This window comes from Nelumbo lutea, chromosome 3 (genome assembly GCF_056320005.1).
Source record: "Nelumbo lutea isolate HS-2025 chromosome 3, American lotus-T2T, whole genome shotgun sequence".
Lineage (NCBI taxonomy): Eukaryota > Viridiplantae > Streptophyta > Magnoliopsida > Proteales > Nelumbonaceae > Nelumbo > Nelumbo lutea.
In genome coordinates, this window is record NC_142686.1 from 15,467,971 (window position 1) to 15,487,541 (window position 19,571).

Consider the following 19,571-nt stretch of genomic DNA (forward strand, 5'->3'; position numbering starts at 1 on the left):
GCCCTGACCGGTTCGGTTTTAAAACCATGCTTTGGCCCAATCAACCACTCCCTCCCCGTAGGTGAAATTGATAACACACCCGATTGGCTCCCACTTTTATGATACTACGTGATTGGTTAAAAGTCTTTCTGGTATCATAGTCGAACCCATAAATATAATCTGATCGGATCATATTGATTCCATTTAAGATTCATGTATAAACGAATAGAATTTGGGTCATCCAAAAATAATATTGGATTCAAATTCCTTACAGAATTGCTATTAGTTGATTTAGTTCAGTCATTTCAGTGCCCACAAAAAAGTGGAGAGACGAATATGAGTATATACCATTTAAATTTTGAAGCAAAGGTGCCTCATTAACATGATAATTTCTAAAATGTAACAGTGGATACAAATTACAAAATATGAGACGAGTATACTAATTGAAGTGATAAAGTTACATGCTTTCTTCCTCTCATCTACAAAACCCAAGAGCAATGGTGGTGAGCTCTTCAAGCAGGCAATCATCTGTTTACACGCATCACGATATAACGTCCTTTTTCCAGATCATAGATTGTTTTTAATTGGGGTTTTCGCCACCTTGACAGGGACCATGCTGTAAAAATCAATATGCTTAAGACAAAGAACAGGGAGAATAATGCGGATGAATCGTCACGTGCAATGGTAGCAATCCAATCAGAAAGTTCTACGTCTAGGTTAGCTGTATTCTGCAAGATGAAAGCTCCCAAAGCCCAGTCGAGTGGGATGTCCCCCACCTGATTTGTAAATCCAATCCTGCTCAACAGAAATTTGGATTAAAAGAACTGATATTGCACTGAAACTGCAGCCTAGATAAACCCTTCAGAAATTCTCCCTAGCGTCAACTCCTTAACCCCCCTCCCCCCCCCACACACCCCACCAAACGAAAAAAAAAAAAGATCAACTCCTTAAAACAATTAATCCAAGAGCAAGACTTATGTGGAATACAGATTAGTTGTGTATAGGAAACGCCTATACACAAATAAAGAACTCGATGTGATTGGACTTAGTTAAGAGAGTAAATCCAGGACCAAATTGGTGTTGCCAAGTTGTAGTTATTACTCCTCTATGCTTAAAAAAAAAGATCAACTCCTTAAAACAATTAATCCAAGAGCAAGACTTATGTGGAATACAGATTAGTTGTGTATAGGAAACGCCTATACACAAATAAAGAACTCGATGTGATTGGACTTAGTTAAGAGAGTAAATCCAGGACCAAATTGGTGTTGCCAAGTTGTAGTTATTACTCCTCTATGCTTAGATTTCCGCCCCAAAGAAAAACAATACCTTATATTGGTTTTTTGGGCTTTGTTGGAACTTGAGTCCTGAAATGGCATTGTCAATGCATTCTTTTATGGATAGCAAGCATGCTCTTGCTAGCCATGGTTTATGAAATAACATCAAATATTTTTCCTACTCAATAGACCAATTACCAGGGAAGGCTAGATGACTTCTAGATAATTACCATTGTTCAAACTGACAGGTTTGAACATAGTTGCATGCTCTTGCTGGCCATGGTTTATGAAATAACATCAAACATTTTTCCTACTCAATAGACCAATTGCCAGGGAAGACCAGATGACTTCTAGATAATTACCATTGTTCGAACTGACAGGTTTGAACATAGTTGCATGCTCTTGCTAGCCATGGTTTATGAAATAACATCAAACGTTTTTCCTACTCAATAGACCAATTGCCAGGGAAGGCCAGATGGCTTCTAGATAATTACCATTGTTCAAACTGACAGGTTTGAACATAGTTCCTAATTAAATAAACCATCTCTATAATCATACAAAAGGATATTGAGAGGGGATGCTAGAAAGTAGAAAATGGAGTACCTTTTATCATCCAAAGAAATTCCAAGACTGTCATGTAATAGCGCCACAATGTATGCTGAAGAGAAACAATACCGTTGCAAATCATTCTCAGCAAGAGCACCATATTTCTTTTTGAGCTTTGACCAATCATCTTCACAAAATTGTTGCCCAGCCAACATCAAATCAGAGAGAGATGCTGTTGGGGCCAGTCCAAAGAACTGCCAAGCAAAAACAAAAAGAATGAAGGCTTACAAATCATGAAACCAAGTAAAAAAAAAACAATGCCATATTTTTCTAACAAGAATCATGAGATTTTTAAAAAGCATCAATAGGTTAATTCTATTAAGTTTAAACTCCCTATGGGCCATAGAGCGATTACCCACTGTTGGTTCCAATTATACAGGGCCTTGGGAGGGGTGGACCGGATATGAACCTAGCTTTTTGACATTTTTTGCACCAAACAGTCCTTTGTAAGTCCACTATTTTACCATTGCACCAAGCAATGGCCTCTACATTTAAACTCCATATATGAAATTTAAATTTTTGAACTTTATATAAGAAAGGACAATCTAACCAGTGGTCAGTAACTGAAAACCTGCTCAGGTAGCTCAGTCACTAGTTTTGGGCTTTGGGCTCTCTAAAACCTTTGCTTACAAACCAGCACTTATGGGTAAACACAACCCATTACAAAATTCAACAACCCAAAATCTTCCCCAGTCGCATCCTGGATTCCTGGGACGAGAAGTAGCACTCAATTCTACCGTACCATGCCCCCAAAATAAAGCCATAACAATTAGGAAATAATATTGCCCTCCAAGCTCAAAATCAACTCTATACCCTCAACCTCAGCTTTTCTCAGACGTTCAAATAGCAACTGACCCACCTTGAGGTCCAAATTGCCACATCTATTTATAGCTCAACCTTGAATCTCAACATACACCTAAGGGTGTCAATGGACCTGTTTTGGGTTGGACCCCATCCAAATCAAAATCAATTTGGATGGATTGGACAGACCAATAAGACATTTAATTGGACCAGTCCAGACTTAATGGTCCAAAGTATTTATTGGATCGGATTGGACCTGGTCCACCTATAATGGATTTATATTGGATTGGTTCAGATTGAACAGATATCCAGTCGATTGGCAGAAAATAAGAATACGGGTGTCAATGGACTAGGTTTGGATTGAAATAAATCTTAAATTAAAAGCAATTTTAACAGATTGGACAATCCAGACACTGAATTGGACCGGTCCAAAATGGTCCAAAGTATTCATTGGATTGGATAGGACATGGTCTTATGATCCATTTGTAATGGACTCATATTGGACCATATCCGGTCCAATTGACACCCCTGCATACACCCACATGCTTACTCCAGTATATTTCTACCATGACCTTTAGAATTCTCTTCCAAACTCCAAAAAACTTTTTTTTTTTATTATTTTTAAAGCTGCACATAACTTTCTGGTAATGTCTTGACCCCCTAAAAAGAACAAACCCAGTTTTTTTTTTTTTAATTTCAACTTCTTTTTCAACCACCAAATTTATATCACATCTTTCTTGTGAGCATGAAAGCTTTTATCAAATGAAACATATTCATCAACCTCTTCATCATCTATAATGTTTTCTTCTTCCGACTCTGACACACTTTCATTTCCACTTTTTTCATGACCATATTACCTATAATTGCCCCTGAATGCTTGAAAATTGAATTAGAATCATGTTTCTTTGTCTGAATGATGCTCACCTCCACACCACTGAGACTCTTATCTTCCGAACTTCAATTATTTACTGTACCAATTGTTGAAGGTGGTTGCTCCTTATTACGTCCATTACTATTATCATCCCCAACAACCTTCTTGAAAAACCACCCTCAAGCCAATATTGTCCTACATCCTGTAATCAAACATTCGAACGAGGATCCACCTGCACAAAGATAACCTTAACTATACCTTCTTCTGTAAACCCTTTTAAAACTTCTACAGAGACCAGCACCACAAAGTCCACTCATCAATCTAGAGAAAACTCTGGTAATATGGACTGAACATGAAAGAAACACCAAATAATAACTTTTCAACACCCCTTGGCCCTTGCCCTTCTGCAGGCGCTGCCACATTAACCCTATCATCCCTTACCAATGATTCTTTAGGAATCAATCCCAAACTCTCACTACTGAAAACAACCAATATATTAGCTTCATTCTCTTTCCTAATGCACCCAAGCTACACCCCAAGCCTACTTAGGGGAACTACAGCACAATTTTTTATCTTAATGCAATCTTTGTTACTGTTAAAGAGATCAAAATAGCAAATAATAGAGTTCATAAAACCTTTGACGTATAAAAGAAGTTCTCTGTGGCCAAGAATTTTCCTTGCAGCCTCGGTATGAAGGTTGACCCTATGTAGCAGTGCCGGTAGGAGCATTTCTCTGCATACCATTTGAAAGAGGCTTGTCAAAACAGAGGAACTCTTGAAAAACAAAGAGTATTTGGTTCATTACAGTATAGTAGTAGAAGATTTCAGAAAGTATTTGCAACCTTTTCCTTTCTGCAACAGCATAAATGCAGCAGATCTACATTCTGAGAAGTTACCACTAGCATGAAGAGTGGGAAGGAATTTGTTCTTCCCATCCAGCATTCCAGGTGCAAGGCTCCATGACTGCAGTCCATATGAATACCCTTTAGGAGAGCATGGATCTATAGATGTTGCCTCCTGAACAGATTCTGCGGCTGCATTAGTGATAAAGGAGATCAAAATTTGAAATTTCCAACTCTTTCTACAACCAATGGCAATACATGTATGGTAAATGAAAAGAAATTTCTTATTGTATCACAATTCTTTTTTTTGTTAACAAGTTAAGAAACTTCAGAACAGAAAACAATAAGAAATCTATGGAATGTAACATATTGATCTAAAGGGAGAAGGATCAATTTCTTTTACATTTCCTAGTCCCACCATAACCCAGACACCTATTCCACAGAATGAAAGTGACTAGTAAATGGTTGAACAATGACCCCAGAGTTTCAGCCTTTTCCACTTGGCATCCACTTCCAAGAATATTACATCAAATATACTGCCAATATAAGGTATCAGACTAGATAAATCTACTAATACATCTTTTTACCCAACAATATTTTCCACAACTCATAAACTTTTGTGCAGTCAATCCCTTTTTAGATCTGTATGCCAATCCTAAATTTCCCTACAACAGGTTTATGATCAAGTTCTAGCGGTCCTAAACCAACAGCATATCCATATTCTTTTTCTATAAATTTGCTCTAGATGATAAAGCACCAGTTCCAATGTGCATAATTACTACTACTAAAATATTTCTTCTTTTTCTTTCCTTCTTTGGTTCTTTCTCTTTTTTTCCTAATTTTCTTCGTTTGATATAGGTTTCTAAATAGTTAGTGCCTCTTTGTCCTACTAAAGTCCAATAAAAACTAAAAGGTCAAAACAGGATGTTTATCTGCATGCTTAGAAATTCCACATGGATTATCTATGCTTTTAGGTATTTACAGCTTTTTTTAGTCTTCATGATGACTTTGTTATCTGTACTGTAAGTTATTTACAGATTTTTTGACTCTTCATTGTGACTTTGTCATCTGTATATTTTCAAAAATTAAACTGATAGTAACAATTCTAGAATCTGAACGGTCATATACATGTAGGAGATTTCAGACCATTCATAACCAAAATTAATCACCAGAAGGTCAAACACATATTGCCCTCTGTACATGACCAACTGGAAACTCAACATTCAAATAACCTTTGTATGAAAAATATCCAAAAGCTAGGCAACAAAAAAAATACAACATTATAACAAATGAATCAATTATGTACTTGGCAGATGTCTAGGATTTTGGTTTCCATAGCACGCTCTACCAAACAAAAACTGACAGAAAGAACAACCACAGCATCATCCAATATGGATAGATTATAAGTGCCTTTTTCTTGGACAATTGCCCTGGTAACTAAATGGATACCGTGCCACTTATGGTTTTCATGAAAAAAATGATATAGATGTATTTAGACCATGAACTTTATCCCCAATAATTGAAAAATTAAAACTGCTTCATCTATCAAATTTCATTATAAAACATACCAAACATCTTAACATATAAATCTTACAGTGGGTCCTAAAACTGCACCTTTTTTTAAATAACAATCCCCATAATTTGACGTACTATTCAACAATTAAGATGAAGCTTCTTGGTATTTGGTAACTAAAATTCTTAGTAGGCTGAATTTGACCGAAAAAGCAATAGATCAATCAGCACTTGATAGCACTGTGTAGTGTGGTTATGCTTGTGGTTTTAACAAAGTAAATGATTAAACCCCAGTCAAGGGATCAAACTAGAGATAACCATAAAGCCATATGATCAAGGCCATTCAGAACATGCTAGCATATCCAAAATCTAGAAGAATTAATCAAATGAACCAACATCCATGGATCATAAGTGAGTTTCATACAGGATTCATGTAGCTGACCCCATATAGTTGGGAATTTGGGATAAAGACTTGGATGATGATGATGACGACCTTACTTTACAAATAAATCCAAAACGAACAAGATGTTTTGGATTAATAAATGCATAACCACTTACACAGTTTCCAACTTTTTGAAATAAGCGACTCCTGCAATGATTCATATGCAACATTCTGCAAAAGAAAATTGTGTTAGGAACTTCTTTACGTATCCATTTGAACCTCAAAACAGAAAACAAGAGATGCAAATACCTGTAATAAAATAAAGGGTGAAGTATGAGAAAAAATTAGAGGATTTCTGATAGATAAACTTCAAAGAGATCCCTCCATAAAGTAACTAAGGAAATCTAATGCAATTAAAAGTAGAGGACTTATGTAGTAATTAAAATTGATCGAAGAAAGGAGAAAAAGTTGCATGGCTGGAAGAACAAAATAGCATCCAAAACCACTGTCCCAACATCATTTGCATAAGCAGAAAACACTTTCACAATAGTTTTTTTCTTTTTTTTTTTTTTTTTGATAAATACCACTTTCACAATAGTTTTACAACAGATACTTTATAAACCATACGCTAAAATTATCAACACCATCATGAACAACCTACCTTACACATGAAACATGTGGTGCACATGCAAAGGGTTGGGTATCTACAAATGGTAGGACCAAGGATCAAAATTTTGTCATGTATTGGGGCATATCGGGCATATTGTATCATGTCGTATCCACCCTGTCCAATACGTGAAATAAATTATCTTAAGATAACCAGGGGGTAGGCCTTGGTAAGACCGACCCCCTGTAAAACTTTGAAAAAAAAAAACTAAAAAGAATGTAGAGCATGTTGACTAAAATCCCCAACATGCACATTCCAGCCTATTGGAGTGTATCGATATTTTGAACCTTGGGTAGGAATATTCTAAATGTTGTTTTCCTGAATCTTTTGATAAGCTACAAGAATGATTTGATCCTTTGGCATAATGCACTTCATACATGGCCTCCAAATTTGCTAAAATATTCAAAACAAAAGTGATAACCTTTATCATGGAAATAAAGATTCGGAATATAGGCATGGATTAACAATTAATGGAAACCCTATAGACTCCTCTAAAAGAAATTGTGTATACATGAAAGTCAAGGAGCAGATCATGCATATGGATGATCTCCATGGCATTTTTCTTACATTAAGCATGAGTGACACATATAAGATATTCAAATTTGAATAGGTACAAGTACAAGAAAAATAATAGGTTTACACAATAATTACCTGGCCAAAATGAAGCAAGCTGTGGCTATAGAGATTGTAGGTGAACTTCCCAAACTTAAGAGTGTGTGAGAACTCAGGAGGCAGAGTTTCACTTGAAGCAAATGTGACCTGAAATTAAGGTACTCCAATCATTAAAAATCACAATTCAGCATCTCTTCCTTCCTAAATTTGATGTACCAAAAAAAAAAAAGCAGATGCAATAACTCTTGTAAGAAAAATCAGAAGTAGAATATGTAAGTAACTATATGTAAATTCCAGAGAGCACAAACCTTTTCTTTTTTATCATTATGTTTAAACCTTTTATTTTCTCACAATTCATTTAAGTGAGAAAACACTTACAAATAGCTCCCTTACATTAGGTTTCCAAACAGAAAACACCGATATTATACTTTGACTTTTTTAAAATACACGGTTTACCCTTGACCAACTTCATTTAGAACATTTACTAAAATACCCCAAAGAAAATAGATTTGCTTCTCTTTATTTGACTTAAGCCCTTTTTACCTTACTCTGTCTGAGAAGAGAAGAGAATAAAGAATAATTACTCTTCTGAAAGTTGTCAGGTGGAGTGAGAAAAAGGTAAAGTTGGTATTTTAAATTGTATATGGTAATGCCTTAACAGTGCAAAGGGCATTTTGGTAACTCAACATCTTCATTACTGAAAAGATAGCAAAAGGGAGGTATTTGAAACTTTTTTCAAAACTGTATGAAAAAGAAAGAGGGTTCACAATTTAACAGAAAAAATGGGCCTTGAAAGAGTTGAAAGATAAAACAGGTTCTCTGACCAACCCCAAATGGTTGGGACAAGGCTTCACTAAGTTGAAATACTCATATTAAATATGATGATTCAAAATCTTGACAAAGAAAACCACTAGAGTAAAGGAAAGGAAACTGAACCTGAGCAGAAGCCCCACCAAGTTCAATTATTCCAGTTGTTTTCTGAGGATCACCTCCAAGACTGCCAAGGGCATAGTTTGCCGCAACCCAAGCATATATTCCTTCATCAGAACCTATAAAAGATGAATTATTGACATTAGGTTTCTAGAATGTGGATTAAGGATCTACCAATAAATCACAAACCCAGTGATGATAACACAGAGCTTCCACAGGTTATCAAGTGCAAATTGCAGCATTTCCCATCATCACAAAACAAGCCAGTTACCACACACCACATGGGTTTGACTATGACATAAGCAAACCTTCAACATCTTTTTGTCTGAAGTAACATACAAGAAATGGAAAAGTTGCACTTGAACACTTCCGCAAGGCATTTGAAAAGTTTCAAAATTTTTTAAATGAAAAATACAGAACATTTTAAGAAGAGCAAAACATAAAGACAAGTCTCACTGTAATATGTGTTGTATTTAAACAACTGACGGAAGCCATTATCCCTAGCTCAATTTTCAAGCTGTCCCAAGGCGAAGCGTTACTTGGTTGGCTTGTAGATAAACTAAGGACAGGGAATTCAAGCATTTAAAAGTAGATCTCACAAACAAGTCCAAACTAGCCAACCAACCAAAATTACACTTATTCACCTGATTAAGCAAGAGAATAATAGTCTTTTTCTTCTCCTTATATAATTTCTTTCTCTCCTGATGAGTGAAAAAGGTTTATCATCTCAGAAACATTAATGAGGGTAAAAACTTTGCAACTAATTAAGACAAGGAGCTTTTATCTCTCAGCAAGTTCTACCGTTTACAGGCATTTATAGCTAAAACCAATAAAAATGGCAAAATGCAAGCTAGTTATCTATTGACAAACTTTCTAATATCTTCTCTTGATAATTGGCGGAACACAGACATACTCTCCAGTCACTAATGCTAATAGGACCCTGCACAAAGCGAGGAAGGTTCAGAAACAGAAAGATGGACCGAGTGAAGGTTGCTTTGTGTAAATTCCAACTCGTGCTGCATTGGTAATACACTCAAAAACAATAAAGCCTTACAGGACGGCTAGCACAAGGTAAAAGCTGGGAAAAAACCTCGATTGTATGAAATTGAAGTGAGATCGAAAACCAAAACCTCTACCTGTAATAACAGAAGCCCAGTCATCTTGAAACTTAAAACCCGAGCGCCGAAGAATCTTCCTGCAGGAGTCCAATATCCGCTCCTGAACATCCAAATCAAGCCTCCGCAAACCCGCAGTTGCCATGAGCCTAATTTCACTCCCTCCCCAATAATCCTTTGGAACTCTCTGCTTGGCAAAGTCCAAAAGCCCCAACAGAGAATTACCGGCATCTTTCGGGTTCGCCGAGAACGAAGATAAACCTGGATTTACCCTCATCGTCACCAATCCATCCTTCCCAAAATAAAAAAGCGGCATTCCTTTCTCGTTGATAGAGAACCTAAACACGTGAATCCGAGTGCCTGTGCTCCCACCGTCGATAATAATCGAAAATTTTCTCTTCGAAAACGGCGAATTTAAGGAACCTCTGACGATGTTGAACAAAAAACAGAACACGGCGGCGGCCAGTACGACGGCAACGAAGACCGAGAGTTGTTGTGTGCGTTTCATGCTTGTTGAAGAAATTCGGGAGAAGAAGTTGTTGGACCTAGGAGCGTTGGGCCGAAACTGGAGCTTTAACGAATCCATCTTCTGTCGTGTTTGGACTGCAGGAGATGGAACATTCAACCGTCGCATCAAACTCTAGATCTCTGCGAGCGATTGTTGAAAGAGAGAAAGAGAAAGCTAGAAAAAGATAACATAAGAAGCATAATGTCTCTAAAATTCCAGGGCACTGCAGAGATGAGCGATCGGAGACAGAGAGGGCCGTGAAAATTCCGCCCCCTCTCTCTCTCCGTCTGGTCGCCGTCCTGGACTCTGGATGCCGGAATTTAAATGAGTTTTTTTTTTTTTTTCTTTTTCCTTTGTGGTCTCTAATAGTCCAATCCATGAACCGGGTCTGGCGGACGATGACCTGACCAGGGATGGCGTAAGATCCTCTCCGGTTCACGTGGCATCAGCACGACTCTCCAATAGTCTTTACCCACTTCTTTGAGAAACTTCGGCCTAAGGTCGTGTATTCGTGTGGAACATGATCCCGTGAAATCACATCGGGTATGAAACCGGATCCATTGGCCTAAGGTCGTGTACCTCTGCCCAGTGCGTTTGCAACTTTGCCGTTTGGAATCGAAGAAATAGTGAAACACAGAAATGGCGCCACGTCAAAAGCATCTTATATGCGAGCTTATAAGATGCTCCCAATCCACGGTTTAGATGTACTGTGGGGCGTCTGTTAGGCGCGTTATATGGGACGCCAATGTGATCTGACCTTATAGTACTCAACCGACTTTTTTTTGGTAAAATATTCAACCGACTGACTCTGGTAAGTGCAAAATTGAGTCGGAATCTGCTGCATTTGCTTGTTGACGATGCACTTGCATTCGGAATGTGACAGTCTGACGAGTATAACAGATGTTCCACTTGAATTTTGTGTATGGGACGCCAATGTGAGGAATGGGGAACCTTCTAAGAATCAGATGAAGTAAATTCAACAAAAGCCCATATTTTTTATTAATGGGAAATTGTTAGAGCAACTCTTTTTGCTGGTACTTCGAATTTTGTTTTTAATGATAATCTTTTTTTTTTTGTGGTTGATTTTCTAAATTTTGCTATGAGTAAATTTAAATAAAAAGCATAAAGATATTCTTTTAAGGTAAATAAAGATAATTTATCTTTTCCTTCACTGTGATCATTGCTTTATATTACATCTAAAATGCTAGGAATAAGATTGTCTTTAATAGGGTTGTTCACGGGTCGGGTTGGGTCAGTTAGTAGTATTTTTTCAACCGATTTAACCTGATTGGGTTACCTATAGACCAAACCGAAACCGACCCTCTATTAAGTAAAACCGACCTGGTTGGTTTGGGTCGGTTGGGTTTCAACCAACTCCAAACTTGTACAATGCACATGAAGTCAAAGTGTTAATATTATATATAATATTTTAGAATATATTTTCTGGAAATATATATTTAAAACTAAAACATATATACAAATATATCGAAATATATATTTTCTAATTTATGGAAATATATATTTCAGAAATATATATCTGATATATTTTAGAATATATATTTTTTCAGATATATATTTATTATTTAAAAGTAAAATATCTATATTTAGCAAATATTTTTTCAGAATATATATTTTTTCACATAACTCGGTTCGGTTCAGTAAAGTAAAACCTAACCAAATTATCGGTTTATTCATTTTTGCAACTCGAAAATGACCGCTAGTGAAGAAAAACCGGCCAACTCAGGATGAATCGGGCCGGGTTAATCAGTTTGGTCGGTTCGAATTTATTTGTGAACAGCCCTAGTCTTTAATAATAAGTTTAAACCACTTTCGTAATTTATTTCCCATATTTCGAATAATTGCCCTCCATATCTCATGATAAATTTGAGATTTGAGAAATTCAAAGATTTGTGTTTTCAAGAAATTGTACTAGATGTGATGCAGATGCAACGGCAAATAGTGGGGGTCTATTTTAGTCTTTAAGCGCTTAGAATAATGCTTCCTAATTTGTTATAGGTGGTTTGTTGGGAGATATTAATGATGGGTTTGGCTATGATATGGAAAAGATGTGATATTTGAAAAACTTATGAGAAGTCAATTGGAATCATAAATGTGGTAGCTAATCAGGTATTATTTATCAAAATTCATGGGTGGGTTTTGATTGGTCAAAACTCTTCCCATATCATATTTTTTTGGTATCATAGATTTTCTCATATTGTTTGGAAGTTAAATTGGGAGCTATTTTGAAATCAATGTTATTAGAGGTGTCAATCGGACTGGATTTTGTCCAATCTGATCCAGCCCAATGTGAGCCCATTTACAAATGGACTGGATCCAATCCAGTCCAAATCTAATCCAATCCATTAAATATATAAATGGAATGTATTGGATCCAATCCAAACTGAAAGAAATATGAAAATTATATATAAAAAACAGAACATATAAAAATTACAAAAAATATATTAAAATGAAGAAATCTGAAAATTACAAAAATATGCCCTTTTGGCATTGAAAAAGCACTTTTGTAAAAGTGCTTTCATAAAAATACTTTGATAAAAGTAATTTTGTAAAAGTGTTTTTAAAGTACTTTAATGAAAGTACTTTCATAAAAGTGCTTTCATAAAAGTACTTTTATAAAAATACTTCCATAGAAGTGCTTTTATAAAAGTACTTTTGTAGAAGTACTTAACTATTTTCGTAGAAGTGCTTTTGTAAAAATGCTTTCGTAAAAGTACTTTTATAAAAGCACTTTTGCGTGCCTTTATAAAAGTATTTTCGTACAAGTTCTTTTTTAAAAGTGCTTTTGTAAAAGTGCTTTTATAAAAGTACTTTCACAAAAGTACTTTTATAAAAATGCTTTTAAAAAATGATTTTATAAAAGTACTTCCATAAAGTGCTTTCATAAAATTACTTCCATAAAAGCACTTTTATAAAAGTACTTCCGTAAAATATCTTTTGTAAAATTGTTTTCGTGTAAAAGTATTTGTAAAAGTGCTTTTTTAAAATGCTTTTATAAAACTGTTTCTATAAAAGTGCTTTCATAAGAGCACTTTTGTGATAGTGCTTTCGTAAAAGTATTTTTGTAAAAGTTCTTTTCAGAAAATTACTTTTATAAAAATACTTTCATAAAAGTGATTTTATGTCGGCTTCAGTTTTGATCAGTTTCAAATAAGAATATGGACCAAATTATTTTGGATTGGCCCAACCCAATAATTATACGAATTGTCCAAATCCAATTTGATAAAGTTTGGATCAAATTGGACTCAACCCAAAACCGACCGATTGACACCCTAAATGTTATTTGCTAAGAAATGGACCTAGATATCTTTTCCTCTAAGGATTCGGGTAAATGTTTCCCATGAAAGGCTTACCCGGGTAAGTGCATTTACCCATGTTCTTTTATTTTCCATGTAAATAAGGCAATGACCATTTTAGCCATAAAAATCTATTATTAAACATTTTTGTCACATTCAAGTGTTGGCAATTTTCCCCCAGGTGAAAAATACCTAGAAAAATAAACTTTCCATTTCCCCCACATAAATCTGAAAAAAGAATATCAGATTCTTGGTCAATGAGAATCAAAATCGCATAGACCAACTTCCTCCTCTCAAAATCCATGAAAAGAACACCACCTAAGAAAATCCAACTAGAGATCAGTTTGAATGGGATTTGATATCCACACCTTATGACTTCTGTGAATTTTGATTTTGTTTAGCTGTTTATGGGCAAAATTAAAAATTATCTTAAATAGTTTGACAATGTTGTATTTGTTGCAATGGGATATCATGGAAGAAAAAGCCCGACTAATACTTTGCAAGCATAGGCATCCAGCTACACATTCCGAACATCTACGTATGAATTTAATACATGTATGAGAGATATTCTAATGCGTGGCCATATTCCTAGAACTTCTAATTCTGTTGCTCATCTTATGGCTTACAAAGCAAAACCTTTTGATAAGTTTAAAACGTAGTGGTCTAATCCACCAATAGTTGGAACAATTGTTAAATTCTAATATTTTTGTTAATTAATATTAATGTTTATTTATGGTCATTGCTCTTGTTGACTTACCATTGAAGAGAAAGATTGAAGTTCATGACAATGGAACATTGAGACCTCACATCGTTTTTTGAGCTTGACACCATTAACAGAAAAAAATAAGGTTTTTCTTCTTCCCTAGTTATGTTAATAAGGAGCAGAAAAAACATTTTATTCTATCCTTCTCCACCATCCTTATCACCGGTCAATTACTTAAGTTTGGTTGGGTTTGTGTCTTACCTTTTAATTGTTGGATTAGGTGGTAGTCTAATGGTGGTTGGTGTGATCATTCCTTTAGGTTAAAGTGGGCCTTACATATAAAAGATGTATTTTGTATATAGAATTTCTGTGTGCAAGTTCTTTAGGTTTAAAAAGAAGGGGTTTTTATATTTCAGTCCACCCCTAAAAATTTAGAGTTCCGCTCTAGGGGTGCTGAATCCTGACCGTGGATTGATGCCAAATTTACGGGCAGGATGCAGTTTAGAGGGGAATACTAGTAGATTAGGAGGGGATTATAATTCAGATTTCCAAGGGGGATTGCTGTCCAAAATTCCCTAAGAAGAAAAGAGAGAAATAGTGTACCAGAGTTAAGGGTTAAGGGTAAATCACAAGTTATCGTATATTATTTGTTTCTCTTTCCTAGTGAATAATGCTAAATTTATTTTATGGGCATAGGTATTAGACTTGTTCATGGGCCAGGTAGCCTAATGGGCTGACCCGGCCTGACCCATTTTAAGTCGAACTTGGACATGATTTTAGGCCCATGGGCTTGGGCATAAAACACCGGGCCCGAACTTGTTTGGGCCAAGTTCAGGCTTTCTTAACAAATCCATTCCAATATAATAAAAAATATGTTTTTTATTTTTTGAAAAATCACTTCGCCACATAGCGATGGCAAGTGATCGCTGATGAAGTACAGAAGTTGCTCGACGTCGACTTCATTAGGGAAGTCAAATACCCCGATTGGCTGGCCAACGTAGTGATGGTGAAGAAGGCCAACGGAAAGTGGAGAATCTGCATTGACTTTACCGACCTAAATAAGGCATGTCCGAAAGACAGCTTTCCCCTGCCAAGGATCAACTAGCTCGTCGACACAACAGCAGGACATGAGCTCTTAAGCTTCATGGACGCCTTCTCAGGCTACAACCAGATCTGGATGGACCCAGACGATCAAGAGCGAATGGCCTTTATCACTAACCGCGGCATGTACTGCTACAAGGTAATGCCCTTTGGCCTAAAAAACGCCAGCACCACCTATCAGCGGTTGATGAATGAGGTATTCAAAAAACAACTCGGTATGAGCATGGAGGGATATGTTGACGATATGCTCGCAAAGAGAAAAAAGGCCGAACACCACCTGAACAACCTTCGCAAAGTCTTCGACACACTTAGAAAGTACAAGGTGAGGTTAAACCCAACCAAGTGCGTCTTTGGGGTTGGCCCCGACAAGTTTCTAGGGTTTATGGTAACACAAAGAGGAATCGAAGCAAATTTGGAGAAGATAAAGGCCATTCTTGACATGCCATCCTCCCGAACCCACAAAAAAATGCATCGGCTCACCGGGAGAATAGCCACCCTTAGTAGGTTTATGTCTAAGTCTGCGGACCGGTGCCTCCCCTTTTTCAAAGCACTCAAATGGCCAAAAGACTTCCACTGGACAGAAAAATGTGAGCAGTCATTTCAGGAACTAAAGTAATACCTGAGCTCGTCGCCCCTCCTAACTAAGTCGAGCCTAGGAGATGAGCTATTGCTCTACCTCTCGGTCGGTGATGAGGTTGTCAGCTCAGTATTGGTCAAAGAAGAGGACCGAGTACAAAAGCCGATCTACTACACCAGCAAGGTCCTCAGCGGCACAGAGACCCGGTACTCCAATCTCGAAAAGTTGGCTCTAGCCCTCGTCACCGCAACCAAAAAACTCAGACCCTACTTCTAGGCCCACACCGTTCAAATACTCACCAGCCAGCCCCTCAAGCAGGTGCTACGAAGACCGAAAGTGTTAGGCCGCCTAGTTAAGTGGAGTGTTGAGCTAAGTGAATTTGACATCAAGCCAACCGGTGATCAAAGCCTAGGCCTTGGCAGATTTCATCGCAAAATGTACACTTACCATGGAGGAACCGGCCCCATTGCCCCCAGCGTGGACCCTCCATGTTGATGGCTCGTCAAACCAAGAAGGCAACGACGCCGGCCTTATCCTCTTCGGCCCGAACGACGTAGTGTTGGAACACGCCCTCAGGTTCAAGTTCAAAGTGTCCAACAATAAGGCTGAGTATGAGGCTTTGATTGCTGGGCTCCGCCTTGCTTTAGACCTCGAGGCACAACGAATCGAGGCCTTCGGCGATTCTCAACTAGTGGTCAACCAAATCCACAGCCAGTTCGAGACTTAGACTCCATTTATGGCGAGCTACCTATAGAAGGTGCAGGAGCTCATTTAGTAGCTCAAACACTTCGACATCCAGTAGATCCCTCGAGTCGAGAATGCTCGAGTCGACGCCCTTTCAAAGCTCACCAGCTCGCCGCAGACCGACTTTGACTCAACTGTCCGGTTGGACACGCTGGCCCAACCGAGCATTACACCATCAACCGTCCTCATCCTTCCAGTGCAACATGGCTCATCTTGGATGGACCTCGTAATCGAGTATCTTCGAGAGGGCACCTCCCCAAAGGATCGAGTAGAAGTGAAAAGACTCCAACACATAGCATCCAGGTATTGCTTGATACAGGGTCAACTCTACCGTCGTTCCCACACGCTTCCCTACTTGAAGTGTCTCTCCCAATTGAGGTAGACTACGTCCTTAGGGAAATACATTATGACATTTGTGAAGATCACCCTGATGCGCGCACACCAGCCCATAAGGCACTCCGACAGGGATATTTCTGGCCGACGATGAAGCAGGATGCCGCCCAATTGGTTCGGAAGTGCAACAGTTGGCAACGTCACTCTAATCTACATCACTAGCCTGTGGCCCCTATGAGACCGATCGCCAATCCATGGCCATTTGCCCAATGGGGAATGGATATCCTCGGCCCCTTCCCCACCGCGGTTGCGCAAAAGATGTTCATTCTCGTAGCAGTGGACTACTTCACGAAATGGGTAGAAGCTGAAGCCCTGGCACGCATCACCACCCACAATGCCCGAAACTTCCTTCGGCAGGAAATCATCTGCCGCTTTGGTATCCTGCGCGTGCTCATCACAGATAGTGGAACACAGTTCACCCACAAGAAGTTCAAGGCCCTTTGTGCCGACCCAAGGATCGATCACCGAACTACCGTAGTACACCGACTTCAAAGCAACATGCAGACCGAGGTAGCCAACTGCATCCTATTACATGGCCTGAAAATGCGCCTAGATCAGGTCAAGGGAAGGTGGGTTTAGGAGCTACCAGGCATTCTCTAGGCTTATAGGACGACACCACAAACTGCCGTTGGAGAGACCCCTTTCAGTCTGACCTACGAGGCCAAGGCCATGATCCCTGTGGAGATAGGTTTCCCAACCCCTCGGACGGAGCTCTTTTACGAGGGACAGAATGACGAAGATCTACGCGCGGAGTTGGACCTAGTAGAAGAAGCTCAGCACCGAGCACATGTGAAGATGGTTGCACAACAACAGAATATGGCATGGCATTACGATTTTAAGGTAAGAAGACGCGAATTCAAGACAAGCGACTTCATTCTGCGCAAAGTCATAGTCCCCATGCTAGAAGAAGCAACTCTCAGACTGAACTGGGAAGGGCCGTATAGGGTCACCAGAGTCCTTGGACCAGGTACTTGTAGACTTGAAGACCCCGAAGGTCGACCAATACCAAGGAGTTGGAACTCGGGAAACCTCAATATGTACTACGAGTAGAGCCACAAGCAAAAAAGTCTCCTTTTAAGCTACTTCTTCGACCCAAAGGCACATCCATGACCACCGCACACACTACACATGCACATGCTAAGTTGCATTGCCAACTGAGCTGACTCCGCCGATCCCCAAACGGCTGAGCCCATTACGCCCAGCTTGGCAGCGCATATATCACCAAGCAAGCTACTCTACTCAGCTGCTAACAGTTGAGCCTAAACATGGAGGAAGAATGCCCCCGCCCACCAAGGCCTAAGGGCGGTTGAGGAACTCTGCACTACCGCCGGCTTAACGACTGAGCTAGCTGGGAAATGGCTAGCCCTATATCTCGGACAACAACACCTCGGTAATGATTTCAAAGTTATTGATACTTTTTTGGGGGGTTGCTCAACAGGACATTGATTTTGATTGTTAAATAGTAAATTTCAAATTAAATGATACTACAATTGCCCCTTACTTAGTATGAGGTCATTGTCTAGATAAAACATGGTAAGTCTCTTAAATCAAATAAATAGACTACCCTAAATGTCTATTATAAATAATTAAAAAAATAGAATAATTCAAATTAAATCAAATAATTACTTGCTAAAAATTACTGAATTAAGTAAATAATAATAACAGTGAATTGTTTATAGAAATAATTAATAATAATAACAATCATCAAATACTTAATTAAGTAAATAATAAAAAACAAAATAACAATCATCAATTATCATTAATTTTTATTCAAAACATGCCCCATAATAATTACCGAATACAATAATTAAACCTTAAATAAGAATCAAATTAACAGTCATTAATATTGTTGAGCCAAATCATTAATGTTTATTCTTAAATGCAAAATATGAATTAACAAATATATTATATAATAATTATAGTCAGTTGGGAAAATTATTTTAAGTAAGCATTTTAATAATTACAAATTTAGTTAACATTATTACTATATAACAAAAATTTAAATTAAATACTAAAATAATAATAATAATAATAATAATAATAATAATAATAATAATAATAATAATAATAATGATGATGATGATGATGATGATGATGATGAATTTAATGGGTTTGACATATAAGAGTCAATTTATGTAGACCCTAGATTGTAAGGGTGTTTATAAACAATAATAAAAAATGGTAATAAAAATCATTAATGTTTATATATATATATATATATAATTAACTTCTCGTACGGGGTCATTCACTAGTTTGCTTATAAATAAAGCCCGTGCATACGGGTACTGACTGGTATATAAACAGAAACAAAACATGTCACACCTTTCTATCATCCCATAATCTCAATTAACTTAATTATTTTTTGACATAGTTCAAAGAAAAAAAATTATTTAATTTTTGACATAATTATTACTTGATTTAGACTTGGACCAACTTGACCCAATTAAGAATGTAATGGGGTTATTATGTTTTAGTTTCTCTTGACAAAGCCCTTCATCGCACAAGTTCGAGCTAGTTTTATTTGAAATCAAATATAACAAATAAAATTTGGATATGAGAATCATCCAAGTCAGTCCAAAACCATATAAGTGTGTAACCCTAGCGTTTTTTTTAGAGAATGGGAATTGTGTGACCATAGTG

The 19,571-nt window shown here is 37.4% G+C and overlaps 1 protein-coding gene across 1 annotated transcript; it reads right to left on the reverse strand.

Annotated features, from left to right (window-relative positions):
- Nucleotides 1-302: 302 nt before the first annotated feature.
- Nucleotides 303-10,619, reverse strand: LOC148863143 (putative apyrase 6). Its single transcript, XM_088975874.1, has 8 exons — nucleotides 9,613-10,619; nucleotides 8,483-8,595; nucleotides 7,586-7,693; nucleotides 6,444-6,498; nucleotides 4,374-4,565; nucleotides 4,167-4,264; nucleotides 1,857-2,053; nucleotides 303-774 (listed from the first exon to the last, which is right to left on the reverse strand). The coding sequence occupies exons 1-8, from the start codon at nucleotides 10,223-10,225 to the stop codon at nucleotides 504-506; spliced, it is 1,647 nt and encodes a 548-aa protein (XP_088832000.1). The 5' UTR covers nucleotides 10,226-10,619; the 3' UTR covers nucleotides 303-503.
- Between the last annotated feature and the right edge of the window lie 8,952 nt (nucleotides 10,620-19,571).

Excerpts from the sequence above, each read along its gene's own strand:
- LOC148863143 (XM_088975874.1), bottom strand. The coding sequence starts at position 10,225 with ATGCGACGGTTGAATGTTCCATCTCCTGCAGTCCAAACACGACAGAAG. Across the intron at positions 2,054-4,166 it reads ACTTCTTTTATACGTCAAAG|TTCTTTGGACTGGCCCCAAC; the intron begins GTTTTATGAACT and ends TTTGCTTGGCAG. Across the intron at positions 775-1,856 it reads ATTTCTTTGGATGATAAAAG|GATTGGATTTACAAATCAGG; the intron begins GTACTCCATTTT and ends TCTGTTGAGCAG.